General features: G+C 56.3%; 1 protein-coding gene across 2 annotated transcripts in view; it reads right to left on the bottom strand.

The window, feature by feature from the left end:
• Positions 1-19,641, bottom strand: part of MRC2 (mannose receptor C type 2) — a 65,416-nt gene that overhangs the window by 5,268 nt on the left and 40,507 nt on the right. For both annotated transcript variants that reach the window (XM_059669897.1, XM_059669896.1), the window contains exons 3-22: positions 18,943-19,116; positions 18,584-18,748; positions 17,957-18,070; positions 17,354-17,497; positions 14,374-14,562; positions 14,056-14,210; positions 12,324-12,431; positions 9,969-10,084; positions 9,349-9,497; positions 8,313-8,530; positions 6,761-6,903; positions 5,590-5,692; positions 5,148-5,286; positions 5,001-5,036; positions 4,567-4,727; positions 4,397-4,464; positions 3,634-3,734; positions 3,193-3,335; positions 321-435; positions 38-201 (exon numbers count right to left, since the gene is read on the bottom strand). In XM_059669897.1, the coding sequence (XP_059525880.1) occupies positions 38-201; positions 321-435; positions 3,193-3,335; positions 3,634-3,734; positions 4,397-4,464; positions 4,567-4,727; positions 5,001-5,036; positions 5,148-5,286; positions 5,590-5,692; positions 6,761-6,903; positions 8,313-8,530; positions 9,349-9,497; positions 9,969-10,084; positions 12,324-12,431; positions 14,056-14,210; positions 14,374-14,562; positions 17,354-17,497; positions 17,957-18,070; positions 18,584-18,748; positions 18,943-19,116 (2,705 nt within the window). The remainder of the gene's footprint in view (positions 1-37; positions 202-320; positions 436-3,192; positions 3,336-3,633; positions 3,735-4,396; positions 4,465-4,566; positions 4,728-5,000; positions 5,037-5,147; positions 5,287-5,589; positions 5,693-6,760; positions 6,904-8,312; positions 8,531-9,348; positions 9,498-9,968; positions 10,085-12,323; positions 12,432-14,055; positions 14,211-14,373; positions 14,563-17,353; positions 17,498-17,956; positions 18,071-18,583; positions 18,749-18,942; positions 19,117-19,641) is intronic.

The raw sequence follows: 19,641 nt of genomic DNA, 5'->3' as shown, positions 1-19,641 counted from the left end.
GGTGGGGGGCCAAGGGGAGTGGGGAGGGCTTCCTCACCGGTATGTTGCCGCTGGGAGCAGGGTTAGGGCCGGAGGGCTCCCCGGGTGCCCAGTTGGCGTATAGTAGAGGCCCTGGCTCCACCCACTGGAAGTCCTTCTGCGAGGCTTGGAGGCCAATCCAAAGGTCAAAGGTCACGTTGAACAGGCTGGCTGTGATGAAGGCTACAGGCCCCCAGGAGAGAGCGTTGTGAGCGACAGGGCAGCCCCCCGCTCGCTCTGCACTCGCCATTCCTGGGGACTGTGTCAGAGGACACTGGGGGCTCCCCAGGGGCTGGCCCTACCTTGCTCTAAGGGGTTTGCAATGGTGAGCAGCTGGGCCTCTTGCTGTTCGCAGGAGAACTGTGCCTCTGACCACTTCACCCGGTCCCGGGGGTCCCGGCCCTGGATTCGGAAACACTGGCGGAGGAAGGGGAGGCGTGACGTCCAGCCCCACCTCCCTGTCCCACCAGCCCAGAAACTCCACCCTGTACCCCTCAGCCGCGGGCCCTGGGGAGGCTTGGGGGGCTCTCAGAACCAGGACACGGGGGTCTCCTTGAACACGGCTTGAGCCCCCTCTGAACCTGGCACAGCAGATCGCTTGCACTTGCCCACACCCTGAGGTTTGAGTGGGAGGACTTCTTCAGGCCACCAACGCTCCACTGCCCGTGAGAACAGCACCTGGCCAGGCACCGGAGGATGGACAGCGCCGTCTCGCTTTTTGCTCAACGCCTTTGGAAGCGTCGTCTGAAATCTGTTACCTTGCCCTTCGAACATACATGATTCTCTACGGGATACTTTTATCTGTGTTTTTGAATGACCTTTGTGAGGCGGCAGCTTCTAACTCTTGCCATGTCATGTTTCTCTGTTCCCACCCGTGTGGGAAATCTTCATCAAGTGAAGACTGTCTTCGGAAATTAATGATTTACAGTAATTTTCTGCTCAGAGGCAGTGCGATTGAGAAAGAATGTATGTAAGATATATTCTGTTTCATATGAGGTGGAAGAAGCCATGAGAATAATTTTTGGAAAAATTTAATGACATGGGAAAATGCTCAAATACAACACTGGGGGGGGGGGGGGAAGCTGGCCACGAAACTGTGTTATTTAATATGAACTCAATTACATGGGAAAAGGCAGGAAGGGGAGTAACAAATACTGACGGTGGTTATCTCTGGAGAGTGTGAGTGAGTTTTATTCTCTTTCTGTATTTTCCAAAGTCTTAATAATACACATGCCTTACTTTTTTTTTTTTTAATAGAAGAGGAATAATATTTGCTTGAGTATTCTGAGAGGAAGAGCTCCATGATACTAAAAGCCTGGCTGTACTCCAACGTATGACAAAGAATTACGGATTCTATTATCTCAGGTGACCTGATCTAATGCTCACACTCAGGCCAAGTGGTCTTACGATAGATATCCTGCAAAGAAGCGTGGGCTGAGGCTTGTGCTAATGATGCCAGCGCAAACAAGAAGGAAACGGTGGCCTTCTCTTCCTGCGATCAGCTCCCTTTAGCCACTAGTGAAAACAATGACGTCTAATCAGGTCTGACCGACCAGCCCAGTGTGCAAACAGAACCGCTTTTAGAAAGAAATTCACACTCTAAAGGGAGCATTTTGAGATTATTATACTAAGCGAAATAAGCCAGTTAGAGAATGACAACTATCACATGATCTCACTTCTATGTGGAATCGAATAAACAAAAATAAAGTGATGAACAAAATAGGTCCAGAGGCATGGAAGCATGGAGCAGACTGACAGATCTCAGAGGGAAGGGGGATGGGGGAGCAGGGAGAGATTAACCAAAGAACTTCTATGCTTATATGCATTGCCCATGGACACAGACAACGTGCACTGAAGGCCTGGGGTGGGTAGCGGGCTGGGTGGAGGGGAGCAAAAGCGGGGGTGGGGGACATCTAATTGTCAACAATTAAAAAAAAAAAAAAAAAAACAAGCCCAGCCAGTGTGAGCATCAACCGATGAACCAGGAGGTCACAGGTTCGATTCCTGGTCAGGGCACATGCCCGGGGATGTAGGTTTGATCCCCAGTAGGGGGCATGCAGGAGGCAGCCAGTCAATGATTCTCTCTCATCATTGATGTTTCTATCTCTCTCTCCCCGTTCCTCTCTGAAATCAATAAAAATATATTTTAAAAAATTAAAAACAAACAAAAACTACTTGATCAGGTTTTCTGGTTAGTTTATGAGGCAGACATTTAATAGGGGTAGAAGGACTGAAAAATGGAGAGAATTGCTCAGAAAGCCCAGCCAGTGATGGACGAACATCTTTCACTTCCATCTACTTGTCTTTTGTGAAGCAACTTTTAATCAGCAGCAACCATTAAAATCATGTTTGGAAATCATCTGAACTTCAAACAAGACCTGTGAGTCATAAATCACAAAGTGTCGGACCAAGATGTTTTTAAATGAGGAACATTCAGCCACATAATAGTGATTATGACTGATGATTTTTGAGTGAGCACAATTTTTTCATACTACTCATACAGAAAAAGTTAGAAACTTAAAAATACTGTATTTAAACCTTTAGCTCATGCTTCGTATGGTTTTGTTCTCATGCATATTTTCATATCTATGTTAGTCATATTTGCATGGAGGTAAATATATATCTTTTGTAGACACACACACATATATATAATGTACACACAAACTTTATGTTCAGTATTTTGTTTTCCTAATAGATCAGAACGTTTGACGAGCCCTGGCCCGTGTGGCTCAGTTGGTTGGGCATCAGCCTGTGTGCACTGAGGGGTGAATGGTTCAATTCCTAGTGAGGGCACACGCGTGGGTTGTGGGCTTGATCGCCACTGAAAGTGTGTAGGAGGTAGTCGATCAATGTTTTGCTCCCACATCGACGTTTCTCTCTCTCACACTCTCTCAGTAAAAATCAATAAAAAGTCTTTAATAAAAAAAAAAAAGTTTAACGACTGCTGATCTACAAAACTCACCAAACGATTTGGGCGATCAGGAGGTGCTACTGCATGAGTCATTTTCCAAGGAGTCTAGCCCTGGCCGGGGGGGCCCAGGAGAGGTTGGTGGGCACTGGCAAGAGGCCATGATGTTGATATTGCCCAGGGCCAGGACTCCTGAGGCTAGGGCTTCTCATATTCATGTCCTCTCCCCTGACTCCCTGTGTTGTCCACGCCCCCCAAACTCCTACCTTGTTGAGGAACTGGCTCCAGCCAGAGGGGCAGCCCCCCCGGATTGTGGGTGGCAGGTCGAGGGGCTGTGTCTCTCTGGTTTTGTTGCTGCGTTTGCAGACATACGGCAAGGCTGTCAGGCACCTCTGGTCCCCCCAGTCCTCTGCAGAAAGGGGAGGAGAGAGCAGTCACACCCCCCCTCAACTCAGGGCTGGCAGCACCCTCCTCTCATGCCCTGAGGAGGCTGAGCTGGGGCTCAGGTCCCTGTGCCCAACTCTGCACTCAAGTTCTCTGGCGGCAGAACCATGAGGACAGGCCCTCCCCTCTCTGGTTAACCCTTCTTGAGTTGTGGGAACAAAGAAGATAAGAGACTGATGACCCCTGCACAGGCTCACCTTACTGCCCCCAACATCGACCCTCTCCTCAGCTTCCGCACCCCCTCTGCCCCACCTCGCCCTCACCTCGGCTGGCAGTCATGTACACACACTTCTTATCCTTGCCGATGGGCCGAGGTTTGCCAGGTGCCCAGGAGATGAAGTTTATAACGGAACCATCTGTCCACCTGCAATGGCACCACGCAGGGTGACTCCAGCGCTGGCCCAGGCCTCCCTCCCCCGTATGCAACAATGAAGGCCATGGAAGAGGGGCCGGGGAAGGACCCATGTTTTAGGGGCTCATCTATAGGCTGAGAAGTGGAACAGCAGTGCTCAGTGCAGCTGGGGACCAAAGGACCCGGTGCCTCCTGGGGCACTGATTTCTCTCACTAGAGAAGTCGTCTAAGAATCCCAGAGCAGGGCTCCAAGGCAACGGGGTGCTGATACCTGTGTGCTCCGGGCCCTTCGTGTGTAGGTGGGCCCTGCCTAGGATGAGGCCCCTTCCGGCCCGCCATTATGTTCTTGCCCAAGTCCTGAGGGGGCTTTATTCACGGGTGACTCCAGCTGCCATGATTTAGTGCCCAACAATGTGCTGGGTGCTGTGCTGAGGACTTCACAGACCTTATTTCTAATACCTCGTTATCTTCATATTCAGATGGGAGCAGTGAGGCCCAGAAAGGTTAAGTCACACAGCCATCGAGGGGCAGATCTAAATGCAGACCCAGGCCGATCCGTGTCTGTGTGGTGCAGCGTCCCTACCTCCTACCTGGGGCTGAGGCTAGCCATCCATGCGAGTGCCCTCTCCCGCACCTGCTGCCCCCTGCCCTGCCCGCCACCCACCTGCCCCTACCTGAAGCGCCCATCGCTCTCTGAGCTGTGCAGGCCGATCCACCAGTGCTGCTCCTGGCCCCGGGAGAACTGAGGAAGCCGGGTGGGCAAGTTAGAGTTGCAGGGCCTCTTCGGCTGCTAGCTCTGCCCGCTTGTGTGCCCGCTTCTCCCCCTGCTCTCTCGCATGCCCACCTTCTGCAGGTTGTGTCCCAGGAAGTCCAGCTCATCCTGGCTGTGCACGGAGGCCAGCTCAGCGCGGAACCACGTACAGATGCGCTGGGCCTGAGTCCACGTCGAGTGGTGCTCGAAGAACTTGTACTCGGCCTCCTGGAAACGCAGCCATTCCCGCCGGCCTGCAGGGGCAATGCCGGCGTGGGAGTGGTGCCCAGGCTGGAGCTGCCTGCCAGGCCTTGGAGGACAAGGTGGGTCCAGGGCAGAGCCAGGGCAGGCGGGCCTGTGAGTCTAGCAGACCCAGACCAATGGAGCTGAGGGTGCCCTATCTCTTGGCTGGAACCCCTAACTCTCTTCATTCTGTCCCAGCCAGGCCCTACCCTGGAGGTGATGACCCTTCCCCTTTCTGGACTGCTCTGGGGGGGCGGGGTGGGGGGTGCACAGGGGGGCCTCACCTTGAGGGCTGCCGTCCGGCTCCCGCACTTCCGAGCCTGCAGGGAACAACGTGGACAGAGACGCTGCAGGAAAAGGAGACCCTCCCTTGATCCCCGGGCTGCCGCCCTGCGCCCCATGCCCAGGCCCCCAGAGCCACCCCACTCCACCTCGCGGGATCTTGCAGATCCAGTCCAGCTGCGTGTCGCACTGCAAGGCCACCCACTGCAGGGAGGCCAGGTCCAGCACTGCACAGCCCCGGATGTCGTCGTCGTCGTGCCGGCTCCGGTCAAAATTGTGATACGAGAACTGAAGACGGGGGTCAGAGGGGGACAGGGTCCTGAGGCATGAGGCGCAAGCTGCCCCGTCCCCAGAACAGACGAACAAGAGACCTGGACGGAGCTGGGAACCCCCAACCGGGGCTGCACGCCCCGCCGGCCCTTTCCTTTACCTACCCTCCCGCCCAAGGTAGAGACCTTACCGCTGACAAATCTCACCCCTCTCCAGGCCCCGCCCCGCCCCCAACAGACCACGCCCACACCCAGGCCCCGCCCACCACTAGGTCCCGCCTACCAGGCCCCGCCCACCCATCAGAACCCAACCCCCCCTTACCCCAAGGCCATCGCTCCAGCGCCAGCTCTGGCCCCCACGGGGGTCCCGACGGTTCAGGCCGATCCAGAACCAGTGCTGCTCGTGGATCTCGGGCTCAGATTCACTTCGGCACAGCCCAGGGGTTGGGACAGAAGAGATTGGAGGGAGAGAGAGAAGTGTCAATCAACCCCCTGCCCCTGGCAGCTCTGGGCTGGTTAGTCCCCAGGGCCTGGGGCCTCTCCACCTAGGCTTCACCCTCCTGGGGAAAGGGGGGCCGACACTGGACCCCGCGCCCAGCTCATGGGGTGGTGGGTGGTCTGGCTCCCTTCCCCGGCTTCCCTTTGGGTGGGGTTTGCTCTGCCAACAAGACTGAAGGTTTCCACTGGAGGGAGTTTAGGAGGTGGATGGATGGACAGACCTGGGGCTCTGGAATCAGGTAAACCTGGATTCTAGGCCTGGTTCACCCAGGGACCAGCTTGCTGACCAACCCAACCTAACAGTCCACAGGGCCAATGATAGTATCTACTTCCCAGGGTTGCTGGGAGGAGTGAATGTGTTTAGCACAGTACCTGGTGTCTGGTGAGAAGCGATAAATATGAGCTATTATAATTATTAGTGAAATAATGTAATCGTGACGTTTGCTGCGAGGAAACGGCCCTGCGCCTCGGGAGCCTGGACCCCTCGGGATTGCTCCCGGTGCTGAGGGGCTTCCAGGTGCTGTGTGTGTCATAGGGTGCCAGAGCCCACAGGACAGAGATGAGGGCCTGGAGGGACCTCCCTGGGCAAATGCTCACTTTTGTAGCCTTTCTCCTCCTGATTTTCAGGAAACGCTTTTTGTTGAGGAGTGTGTGTTACTATGGGATGGTGTAGGGTGGGGGGAAAACACTCAACTTGGATCAGCTTGAACAAGGTTTTGCAGTGGAGGAGGGTGAGGGAGGGCAGTTACTTGTGTAAAAGTTTGTGAGTCTGGGGAGGCGGGTGTTGCTGGCACTGAGACACTGGTGGGCAACACCAGGCCTCTGATTCCAGGGACACCAGGGCCCCTTGAGGGGGACAGATGGTCCTGGCACTAGGAACAGATACACAGGTCACTGCGAGCCCTCACACAGGCCTCACTGGAGTAGCCTTCACCCTGCCTGCAAAACCAGAGTCACACACACATGCACGCAGCCCACCACCCGAGTCTCAGTACCCGAAGATCTTGTTGAGCATGTTGGCCACAAAGTGCTCCTCCTCATAGCTGGCCAGGCTCAGCAGCTGGGCCCCCAACTCCTGGCAGGCGCCCTGGGCCTGGACCCATCTCTTCTTGTCCTGCAGCCGCTCTGAGCTGAACACCTGCAGGAGCAGAGTTCAGCTGTCCAAGCTGTCCCCACTGGCCCACCTCCCCAGGGGACACCTGCCCTCCCATGGCAGCAGTGGTGAGGGGGCTGGGGCCTCACTGGACAGGGTTCCAGGCTAGTTTAGACAAACCTGCTCATCAGGGAATGAGCCCCAGAGGAGGGAGCTGACAAGGCAGCTCCTGGAAAACGTCACTGCCCAGTCCCCCTAACCAGAAGGGAGATCTGGGCTCTCACCCCAGCAGAGCCACAATTTGCTGTGGGCAAGTCCCTTCACCTCCCTGGACTTCAGATAAAAGATCATGGACTACATCAGTGGCTCCCAAAACCATGGGGTTTAAAAATACAAACTATCAGGCCCCATCCCTACCTAGTGGATCCCAATTTCTATAAAGACAACCTGAAGATTTTATTTATTAAAAAAACTGAAGGCCTGGTGCATGAAATTCGTGCACACGGGGTGGGGGCGGGGGGGGGGGGGAGAGGGTCCCTCAGCCTGGATTGTGAGAGGGTGCAGGCCAGGCTGGGGGACCCCACAGGTGCACGATCAGGGCTGGGGAGGGATGCGGGAGGTTGGCCAGCTGGGGAGGGACCACAGGAGGGCTCCAGGGTGTGTCTGTCCCATCTTGCTCAGTCCCAATCAGCTGGACCGCAGCAGCAAACTAACCTACTCGTCAGAGCATCTGCCCCCTGGTGGTCAGTGCACGTCATAGCGAGTCTTAGCATATCAGTAGCATATTGCGCTTTGATTGGTTGAATGGCCGACCAGACGACCGGACACTTAGCATATTAGGCTTTTATCATATAGGATTTTTTGTTGTTGTTAATCCTCCCCCAAGGATATTTTTCCCACTGATTTTTAGAAAGAGTGGGAGGGAGGGAGGGAGGGTGAGAGAGAGAGAGAGAGAGAGAGAGAGAGAGAGAGAGAGAGAGAGAGAAACATCGATATGAGAGACACATCGATTGGTTGCCTCCTATATGGGCTCAAGTGGGGCCAGGGATCAAACCTGCAACCCAGGTAAGTGCCCTTGACCTGGAATCAAACTCACAACTCTTCAGTGTTCGGGCCAACACTAGCTACTGAGCAACACCAGCCAGGGCTGAAGATTTTCTATTTGTCAAGCTCTCTAGCCTGGCCACTCTGGAAACCTCTGAAACCAATGATCTGTATGGTCTCATCAATTCCTTAAACGTTTACTGAGCACCTACTATGTGCCAGGTCTCAGATCCCACTGACAAGAGTTCTACCAGAAATGCTCTCTGTCTGTAGTCCGATGTGGGGAAAAGTGTTTTCGGAGCTACCGTACGGATCGTGGCTGGGTCCCACGGGGAACCCACCTCCCCCCAAGATGAGCTGCCTCTTTGCTCTACCTTCGCTCCCTCCCCTCAGGCCTAAGGGCTGCCTACCTTATAGCAGTGCCGAAGTTTGGGGTCTGAGGCCCAGCCCTGGGGACAGGAACCAGTAAGGCTGGGTGTGGGGTCTGGCCCAGGCAGCTCAGGCGTCACCGGTGTGCCCAGGCTCTGCCGGCAGATGTAACGAGCCCAGAACATGGTGCAGTTCTTCACCTCCCACAGCCCCATGGCGCTGCCCGTGGCCAGGGCCACGCAGCCCCCGCGACTGTACCCTGCAGGAGAGAGAAGGGACACCTTTATGCTGAGGAGAAGCCATGCCTCGGCTCTCCCTCATCCCTGTGGGAAACCACCAGCAGCGTGGCCATCTCTGCAGGGATATAGTCTGTGAGGTTGGGGCCCAGGAGGAAGGGAATGGGGGTAGAGTCCTAACTCTGTGTTTACTCCTATGAGCTCTTGGGCAAGTTGCTTAACTTCTCTGAACTTGTTTCACCATCTACCTCAGCAGGTTATTAAAAGGGTTAAAAAAGATAATGCATGTGAAGTGGTAATAATATTAGCAAGCACTTATATTGTGCTCACTAGTCTAAGTGCTTTATATATACGAATCATTTAAGCCTCACATCAATCCCATGAGGAAAGCACCAGTATCTCCACTTCCCAGGTGAGGAAACTGAGGCTCAAAGATGTGCAGCTAATAAACAGCAGAGTCAGGGTCTGAGACGGGTGGTTTGGCTGCAGACCCTGTTCTCCTAGCGCAGTGATGTCGAACCTATGACACGCGTGTCAGAGGTGACACGCGAACTCATTTTTTTGGTTGATGTTTCTTTGTTAAATGGCATTTAAATATATAAAATAAATATCAAAAATATAAATCTTTGTTTTACTATGGTCGCAAATATCAAAAAATTTCTATATGTGACACGGCACCAGAGTTAAGTTAGGGTTTTTCAAAATGCTGACACACCGAGCTCAAAAGGTTCGCCATCACTGGCCTAGCGGCTTCCCCTCACTGCGTGAATGATCGGTGCACTGGGAACCCCTCGGAAGTCAGAGAAAGAGGCTGACTGAGTGCCGCGGAGGCGGGGCTCACCAGGCTGGTCCCGGTTCCAGTGGGTGTACATGACCTCATCCCCACTGAGCCAGCGGAAGGAGCCGGTGCTGTTGAGGTCCTGCAGGGCGGTCCAGAAGTACTCGCCGTCCCAATTGTAGATGAGGCTGCTGACGAAGGCCTGCTCGAACCTGCGGTAAAGAGGCTGGTCAAGAGGTCGGGCCTCGGCTCTCCCTCCACTCCCTGGGCCCCAAGCCAGACGCCCTGCTCCTGAGCTAAGGTGCTGTGTCCGATTAGTCACTCGGTTAGGGAAGTGGGGACTCCAGGGGACCCTGCAGCTAACACACAGCAGCCCAGCTGCCCTCTGTGCCTGGCCGAGAAGAGTGTAGAGAAAATTAGACACAGCCAAGGCCTCTCTTGGGCATCCAGCCCACACCTATACCTGTCTGTGCCCCTGCCCAGACCCACCCCACACTGGAGTTGCTGAATAATCAGGAGTCCTCCTTGTGACAATATTAGAAAAAGGCCCTGGAGACAGTTGGGGCTCAAAGGTCTCAGGTCCTTCTGTGCTGGATGACAGGACACCACCCTGTTTGATGGAGGAGCCAGATGAGGCCAAGACATAGGTGCAGGCTGGTCTGGGCACCCACCCCCTCCTGTACCTGTTGGTGATGGTGACCAGCTGAGCACCCTGGTCAGTGCAGAGGCGCCGGGCCTCACTGTAGGTCACTTGGTCCTCTCCCAGCCAGTAGCAGGACGGGCTGTGCCACTTCCAACCCTGGCTCGAGAGAGTGGGCAAAAAAGGGGTGTCTGTGGGGAGGACACGCCTCTCTCCCCCACAAATCCTGGGGCAGGGGATGCCAGCGGCATCACGGGATGTGCTGTGGGCCGGGGCACAGGACAGAGGGACCTGTCTGACAGCAGAGACAGCCCTTCCTGCGCTGTATTCTGTGCCTGTCACTCCACACTCCTCCTCCCACCATGACCCACAACTGCCCGACCAGGGGGGGAAGCAGGGCCCGAGGATGGCTGATCGGAGGCAGCCCATGGCCCGCCTGTGGCCTGGCACAGAAAGACAAGTGGCCCATCAGACTCCTCTCGAAACATGTAAACCAAGAGAAGCAGTGGGAAAACGGCCAGTTGGCTGAGGAACCAGAGCCAAAAAGCTGGGAGAGCAGCCAGGACATGGCAGGGGCTGGAAAAGCGGGAGGACGTGGCGGCTGTGACTGGCCTGGGGGTGGGAGGGGAGACAGACCCTCAGCGAGGGGTCGCAGAGCGATGGGAGAAAGGCCACGGCTCCTGAGTAGATGCCCGCCTGGTCCCCTCATCCCACAGACCCTTCTCCCCTTGAGCCAGCCTGAGGGGCTCTCTGCTCCTGCCTTTCAGATGAGGAACTGAGGCTCAGAGAAATTAAGTGACTTGATTTTATACAGATACTACAAGGTAAAGCCCGGACTTGAACCCACTCCACAGAGGCTGGCCTGTCCTCACCATAGCCCTGCTCCTGCTACGGTGACTCCAGATGCCTGCCAGGGCCCTTGCCGCCAGCAGGCCTTGAAGTGGGAAGCCTGGCGGGGAGGGGGTGGGGGCTCGAGGTTGGGAGAGAGATGCGGCCCTCTGGGCAGGAGGCAGGGCCGAAGAGAGCCTGGTGTGTGTGGGTGAGCATGTGCTCACTGGGCGCATGTGTATGTATGGGGGGGTGGGGCGGGGGGGTGGAGACAATCCCATACGCCCAGAAGGGCTGGGCTAAGACCCCTGGCTCTCTCAGAGTGTTAACCATGGCTAATTAGCCCAACACATACATTCTAGGCCAGCCCTGGTTCAGGGCAGTTAGTAGTAATTCCTCTTCCCCCCACCGTCACCTCACCCAGGCCAGGCCAGAACCCCTAGACCATTCCCCGACATGCTGGTCCCCCAGACTCTTCAGCCAGGCCTGTCCGTTCTCTCCCGCCTCCCCACTGGAGGTCGTGCCTGTTGGTGTTTCCTGTTCCCCCCTGGGGAAGAGTGTGGGTGCAGGTGGGGTGTGATGACGGGGCTTAATCCAAAGGAAAACAAAGAACCACCCTGGCAAAGGGCTGGTAGGACCGTGGCCTTAGCAGACGGGGATGTCGGGGCCAAAACACCACCAAGTGTCCTTTCCGAGCAACCTTCCCACAAACACCTACACCACTCGCACCCCTGCTCGGCTGGGGCCGGAGGGGGTCTGGGGGGCTGGAGGAGGGAGACGGGTGGATCACCCACTCTCACCCTCATTCTTACACTCACTCCCCCACTCACTTATCCCCTCCCTCCCTGAACATCTGGTAGCCCCTGGGGCTTGGAGCACAAGGAGGGAGACCCCACAGTGGCCTCATTCCTCCAGAGGAGACAGACAGACAGGCACCCACTATGTCAGATGGCGTGATGCGTGCCAGCAAAGACAAGGTGCTCAGAGGACACGGGCTCACCCCGGCAGCCTCCACTCAGGTGAAGACTGGCCATGCCCAGCCGGTGTGGCTCAGTGGTTGAAGTTCGACCTATGAACCAGGAGGCCACTGTTTTAATTCCCCGTCAGGGCACATGCCCAGGTTGTTGGCTCGATCCCCAATAAGGGAGTATGCAGGAGGCAGCCAATGGATGTTTCTCTCTCTCATCCATGTTTCTATCTCTCTATCCGTCTCCTTTCCTCTCTCTCTAGAATCAATAAACATTAAAAAAAAAAAAAGAAGAAGAAGAAACATGGACCAAAACTGAACGTAAAAAAAAAAAAAAAAAGACTGGTCAGACTAGGGGTGCCTACTGCCACCTCCTGTTCTGGGAGGTGGCTTCCTCCTGGAGAAGAGGTTCAGGAGTGTGGGTGGGGAGCTCTGCTTCCCCCCACAGCCCCGCCCCACCCAACACCACTCCTCCTGGTGAGCAGGAAGCAGGGTGTGCCCAGGACGGGCGGACACAGCGGGAGGCTGCAAGATTCCCGCCCCCCCCTTCTCCCAGGAGCCCCTCTGCTGGCCACCAGGACCCAGATCCAGAAGCACCCTCACCTTCCGGCAGCCGTGGTCCTCCTCGGTGGTCTCCTGGCTCAGCTGGCCCGCTTTCTTGCAGATGGACGGCAAGGATTGGTTACAGGGACTGTCATTCCAGCGACCTTCCTGGGGACACAGGATAAGAGAGGGAGTCTCAGCGCTCCTCCCCCAAATCTCCCGAACCCTTCACAAACCAGTTTTTCTAGACCCGACCCTGCCTCTGCTTGCTGTGTGATTCTGAGCAAGAAGCTTGACCTCTCTGTGTTCCAGGCTATAAAACGGGGAAAGTAGGATTAGTTGGATAAGCCTCACGGGGCAGATGAGAGCAGACAGAGTTGATGTGCAACTGCCTTACAACATTGACAAGCACTGTCTAGTGTGAAGAGGTGCCCTTGAGATTATTTATAGCCCATTTCATAAGCACGGCTGAGACTGTTGGTGGAATGGATGGCAGGACAGACAGGTGAGATTCCCAGTTCTGCAAGGTGTCCAGCCAGTACCTGCAGAGCCAGGCTGAGCAGACTGTGCGCCCAGACCCGGACCTCAGATGATGGCACTGAACAGGAATTCAGTCCTCAGCCTCCCCCCGGGCTGTGCGGCTGCCTTTAGCTCCATCCCGAGGGCAGAGGTGCTGTGTGTCCCAGCCCCCAGGGGAATGCCTGGCAACGTAGTAGACTCTCAACAGATAATTGTTTATAAATTTTAAAAATATATTTTTATTGATTTCAGAGTGGAAGGGAGAGGGAGAGATATAAACATCAAAGATGAGACTCACTGATCGGCTGCCTCCTGCAAGACCCCCACTGGGAATCAAACCCGCAACCTGGGCATGTGCCCTGACCAGGAATCGAACCGTGACCTCCTGGTTCATAGGTCAATGCTCAACGACGGAGCAACACCAGCTGGGCATGTTTATAAATTTTAAAATAGCACCCTCTAGTCCTGGCCAGTGTTTCTCAATGGTTAGAGCGACGGCCCACATACTGAAGGACCTTGGGTTCAATTCCCGGTCAAGGACACATATTTGGGTTTTGGGTTCGCTCCCACCCTTGGTTGGTATGTGTTCAGGAGGCAACCAGTTGATGTGTCTCTCTCACATCAATGTTGTTTTTCTCTCTCTCCCTCCCCTCCCTTCCTCCCTTCCAACTCTCTCTGAAAAGCAGTGGTTTGTGGTATCTCACCAGAGAGTGTCCTATCTGTCTCTGGAGTAGGTAGTCTCTATGGCATTGTCCCTTTTTAAAGGGTCTCTTATCTCTGCTTGAAGCCTTGCATCAATTCCTCCATCTGCCCATCCGCCTCTGAGGCAAAGCCACGGCAAACAGTCATCACCTCTACGTTCATGAGGGAATAGGACCCTGCACAGAGCACCCTGGCCTGTGGAGCATGTCCACGTAACGTGGCCTCTGATGCCACCTGCCGGCGAGAACAGTGGCAGCCTAAGGTTTCATGAGGATTAACTCCTTTCACCCTCCCAATGACCCCCTGAGGTTGGCACCATCCGTGTTCCATTGACGGATGAGGAAACCGAGGTACACAGAGGTTAAGTAACTCGCCCAAAGTGACCCAGCTAGTTGGGGGAAGGAGAGGGGGGTCAAACACTGGTGATCTCCCATGTGGAAGGGTTGGTGGGGAAGACGGGGCTTCTGCGAGGCCATGGGGTGGGGTGCCAGGCAGGTACCAATAGGGCTGGGGTAGCACCAGAAGGTTGGTGTGTATTTGGGGCCCTGTGATAGGGAGAAGGGGTTCTCACCGGCCCCCAAATGGTGACACAGTCCTCCAGGCTGTCCCGGAAGTTGTTAGGCTCAAAGGGGTGCCAATGGGTGAAGCTCACAATGCTCCCATCGGACCACTCAAAATTCATCTGCAGTTTCAAATCGTTGAGGCCAATCCACAGCTCCTCCACCTCTGGGGGTGCAGCCAGCGGGAGGAGAGAGAGGACATGAGAGGTCAGCCTCAGCCACCAGCAGGGGAGGAAGGGGCCGTCCCTGAGCCTCCTGGGCAGGACCGGATGGGCATCGGGAGGCCCTGTCCTCCACCCCAGACTGGCAGTGGGTGAGCAGCCCCTCACCTTGCTTGATCTGCTTGGTGATGAACTCCAGCTCGGCCATGCTGTGGATGCTGAGCAGGTCGCCTCCGCCTCGCAGGCACGCCTTCTTGGACTCCTGCCAGCTGCGCTTCTCGGCTTGCAGGCGGTAGCAGTGGCCCTGGAAGGGCTGCCAGCTGGGCTCACACTCCACCTTCACGTTGGCCCACACATCTGCAGAGACCCACAAGGCCACTGCTCAGCAATCAAGCCGCCCAGCCTAGGCACTGACCCACTGGGCATGGCCCCAACCTCATTGCCTCCCGAAACCTATCTCACATCAGCCCTTCCTGCCAGGACAGGTCTGAATGCTGATGAAGAGATAAAATCCTCCAGGGCTGCTGGAGGCCCAGAGGCAGAGCCCCGGGAGGTGGTGGCAGATTCCACTCAAGACAAGACGGCCCTTCTAGCCGGGGCTCTCAGAGAGAGATGGGCAGGGATTCAGGACAGACCAGCCCCGGGAGCCTGTTTCCTCTTCTGTAGTGGAGTTTCCTGCTACAAGGTTCAAACGTAGCTCTTGTCCACCCTGCTCAGTGAACGAAACCAATGTCACTATCCCAGATAACGTCTACTGAGCATGGACTCCGTGCTGTCCCTGGTGGTCCAGGATGAAGGGACTAAGGAAATGGGGCCAGGTAGGCGGCAGGTGAAGTCACCCGCTGACTGGCCGACGTCCCTGGCTGGAAGTTCTCCACCTGCTAATCCCCCCACTCCTCTCCCTACTCCCCAGGGCTGACAGACTAACTGGTCCCTTCCTCACCCCCACCTCCTTGCATTTCAGGTTCACCCTCTGGGGGATGGGGTCCAAGGGCAGCTGAGACAAACAAGCCCTGGCTTGGACTTTGGCAAAAGAAAATAAGATTTTACCAAACCACCCGCAATGTCAGGCTTGGGCAGGATTCTGCCTGGCTGGGCAGGAAAGCATGTGCCCACTCGAGGCACCGCCCAAAGCTGGGATTCTGGGATGCACTCCATTCTGGGAGCCGCTCCAGGGTCCAGCCATCCCATTTCCTGGAGACCCAGCAAAGTGGCAGGGCTGCGAGCCAGAGCGGATCGCTCCCGGGCTAGGGACCTGTCAATCATCTCTGTTGGCCACGGAGCAAAGGCCCAAGGCTGCTGCCCCAGACAGAACCAGTGGTTAATGGGTGTTCAGACCCCAGGCGCCTGCTTTGGGGTGTAGGAGGAAAGGAGCTCAGGAAATGCGGATGCTTCAGGGGCACGACGTTGCCCGGCATGCTTTGAGTGATGAGACTGGGAAGGCAGAAGAAAAACTGCCTAGAAAAATGCCTCAGGCAGAGAGAAGTGGGCTGGGGTGAAAGAGGAAGGTCAAAGCCATAGACATATCTGCAGGTTTGTGAGATGGCTCACCACAGGGGCCACGCCAGGGACACCCAGGGGACAGAGAATTTGGTGAGAGGCCAGATCTAGGGGGACCACAGAGGGGCTCGGCCTGCCCACAGGGGTCCTCCTTCCTTCAAAGAGGAGCTTCTGGAGGACCTGGAATTGGTGCCTGCTCCAGGCCCCCTCCAGCTAGAGGTGGGGCGCCCAGGTTGTACGCCTTTGCTCTGACCCCCAGGAGGTGAAGCAAGAAAGCCGGAGCTGACAGCCCCGAATCAGTCAGTCTTGGGCAACCTTTTAATGGTCAGAAGCAGAACTTTCACTCTGTAAGTTCTTTACTTTGGGTGAGTTTGTGGGGTTTTGTTTTTTTCTGGTTTTTGCTGTATTTTGCCTGGAAAAATTCCCTCTTCACCATTCCCAGGGTCACTGGATTCCTGCAGGAGCCCCTCCAACCTCCGCTGACAAATGCCTCCCGCCACCTAGGGACATGCGCGCTCCCTTGGGAGCTCCTCCTTGAGGCCCCTGCAGCGAGCTCCATGAGTCACATATGTCAGCACGACACTCCCTGGCTTAGAAGCCTGCAAAGGCTCCCACTGCCTACCTGGCCCCACCCAAACTTCGCCCAACAGCCAAGACCCTTCAGGGACGGACTGGCTGCAACCTGCCTTTCTGAACCGTTCTCTCCACCACGCTCTCTGAGCCAGTGCTGCCCAAACCGTACATGCGCATGACTCGCAGGTACGGGCCTTGTGAAATGCAGGTCCTGGTTGAGTTAATCTGGGGCAGGGCCTGGGACTCCGCCTTTACGACGAGCTCCCAGGTGACGAGCTATGCTGCTGGGCTCAGGACCCTGCTGCCAGTAGTTATACTCCAACCAGACCACTCCCCAACCTTAAAACTTCCGTGTACTTCCACGCCTCCACACCTCTGCTCATGCGCTTCCCTCTCCCAAGAATGCCCTTCCCTCACGCCTCTTTATGGCTCTTTAAGCTGACACTCAACTTGCAAGGCCCCAATCAAATGTGACGTCCCTGAAACCCTCCTCAACTTTCAGAAGCTTCATTCCTTATCTAGGCATTTCTTCTCCTCCGACATCACTGCACGTGTTTTTATAACAGCTCATGGCTCAGGATATTCCAGTTGTGCGATGAGATGTCTGTCACCTCCAACAGACTGCGACCTCCACAAGGACCAGATGAGTAATACCAGCATGGAACACAATTCTTAACAAATCCCCGGATGAATGAATGAATGGCACTTTCCAATTTGTTCCGACTTCAGCTAAACTGTTAAATAAGAACAGGAGGCCCTAGCTGGTTTGGCTCAGTGGATAGGGCGTCGGCCTGCGGACTGAAGGGTCCCAGGTTCGATTCCAGTCAAGGGCACATGCCCGGATTGCGGACTCGATCCCCAGTGTGGGGCATGCAGGAGGCAGCGGATCAATGATTCTCTCTCGTTACTGATGTTTCTCTCTCTCTCTCCCTCTCCCTCTCTGAAATCAATGAAAATATATTTGAAAAAGAACAGGGAGTCACCTTGTGCTTTGAGACTGGGCCGGCTGTGGCTGTGGCCATGATGAGCCCCACCCCCACTTCCCACGCCCACCTGCACGGGGACCAAGTCTCACCGGGAGGCTCGGGCCGGGCTGGGGCGTTGAGCTTCTTCTTGCACACGTAGGGCAGCGCGATGCTGCAGTCGCGGTTCTGCCAGCCCCCGGAGGACTCCGTGCGGATGACTCCACAGTTCTCCTCGCTTGGGTTGTCCGGCTGATCTGTGGGGAGGGCAGGGTGCCAGCACCCCAGGAGAGAGACTCACACCCCTGCCCCTGGAGCCCTCCCCCGAACCTCCTGCTCCCCCGGAAGCATGAGCCAGCTGCAGACGCCCAGCATTGCGCTCAGCCCTCCCTAACCGGGCACCGGAGGGCCTCGCTGCTTTCTCACCGGGGCCCACATGTCCTGAGTCCTACTCAGCAACTGGTACCAGCCCCACCCAGCATCCCTGGCCAGGCTGCTGGTGCACGGGGTAGAGGGGGCTGAAATCCAGTCCACTGCCCAGGCCCTATGCCCTGAGCCTTCGTTCCTAATTCACACAAACGCGTTGCATGGGCTAGTGGGGCCCTTCCAGGGGGTGGGGGAAATCTGCCCCCTCCCAGGCCCACTCTGAGGAGTAAATAGGAGACAGTGCCTGTGGGGTCCCCAGGCCACCCTGTACCCCAAACCCCATGCCTCACCGCTCTCCCAGTTGAGGTACTTGAGGGGTGAGTTGTCCGACCACTGCCAGCCTCCGCTGGTGTCCAGATCGTTAAGGCCGATCCACAGTGTGGAACTATAGCCAGTGAGGAGCCCTGACAGCAAGACGGTGACAATGAGAAGCAGGTCACCCATCCTCGGCCCTCCTACTCGACCCCCCCACCACCACCCTTACCCCCGCAGGCAGAAAGGGATGCCTAGCCGGTTTGACTCAGTGGATAGAGCATCGGCCTGCGGACCAAAGGGTCCCGGGTTCGATTCCAGTCAACAAAGGCATGTACCTCAGTTTCAGGCTCCTCTCTGGACCAAGCTCTGGTCCGGGCTCGTGCAGGAGGCAACCGATCAATGTTTCTCTCTGTCTTTCCCTCTCTCTTCCACTCTCCCTAAAAATCAGTGGAAAGATATCCTCTGGCGAGCATTAACAAAAAGAAGAGAGAGAGAGAGAGAGAGAGAGAGAGAGAGAGAGAGAGAGGGAGAGAGAGAGAGAGAGAAAAGGGCTCCGGGTTCTCCAGAGGTAGGAGCAGGTCTCAGGGTCCTGGCATCCTGCCCTGTCCCAGGTGGGTCAGACCCCAGTCAGCCAGCCTGGCCCAGGCTGCCCACCGCCTCACCATTGATGTAGGTCTGCTCGTGGATCTCGGTGATGCTCAGCAGATCCGCCCCTTGCTGCTCACAGCTGGCCCAGGCCTCCCTCCACGACAGCGTGGACTGGAAGTTAAACTGGTAGCAGCTGTCGGTCAGCTGGTCCTTGTCCCAGAAGGTCTCACAGTCATTACCTGCCACCGTGACAGCCGGACATGGGTTCCTCCCCAGCCCTGGGCGCCAGGGCCTACACGGGGGTCCCTCACGGAGTGCAGACCCCGCACAGGCTGCTCCACGCTGCGAGCAGGGGCCACTTCTCACCCCAGTCCCGAAAGTCCTGCCGCCCGCACCCTCAGGCCAGCCTCCCGCCCTGCCGCCCTGCTCTCACTCTTGATGGGGCAGAAGCCCCAGCGCTCGTCCTTGCCGTAGTCCTGGGTTGTGGCACACCACAGGTGCCCGTCCTCGCGGCCCGTGCTGGTGCAGCCGTGGAACCACTGGTTGTCATACTTGAAGGGGATGGTGCAGGGCTTCCCGTGGGAGTTGCCCTGGATGGTGTAGACCTCTGCAAGGAGGGGAGCCGGGCCTTGGCATTGGGACCCCTGAGGCTCCCACCCCCTAGAACCCAGGGAGCCAGGAGTGGGCAGGGGTCAGCAGAGCGGGGAAGGGCAGTGACATCAGACAATGGCTTTAAGGCTCCCTCTTCCACCAGATGGTCCCAGGAGCCTGGGAGAGGTCCTGCTGCCCATCCCACAGGGCTGGGGAGGGGTCCTCCAATGCCCCTGATAGGGCTGTCCACACTCCAGCTGGCTGAGGGGTCTGCCAGTCACCCACAGAGGTTTGGGCCTGAAGGAATCCCTACTCAGGCCTCTGGCCTGGGGGGCTCCACTGTGCACCCCTCCTCCCCAGGTTCCACTCAGGGTGGCTTCCAGGAAAAGGACCCCCCAGGATGGAGCTGCCCTCTGGGGGTTACCCTGGGGTCTCCCTAGAGCAGTGATGGCGAACCTTTTGAGCTCGGCGTGTCAGCATTTTGAAAAACCCTAACTTAACTCTGGTGCCGTGTTACATATAGAAATTTTTTTGATATTTG

Source organism: Myotis daubentonii, chromosome 16 (assembly GCF_963259705.1).
Source record: "Myotis daubentonii chromosome 16, mMyoDau2.1, whole genome shotgun sequence".
NCBI lineage: Eukaryota > Metazoa > Chordata > Mammalia > Chiroptera > Vespertilionidae > Myotis > Myotis daubentonii.
This window is presented reverse-complemented; position numbering and strand designations above follow the sequence as displayed.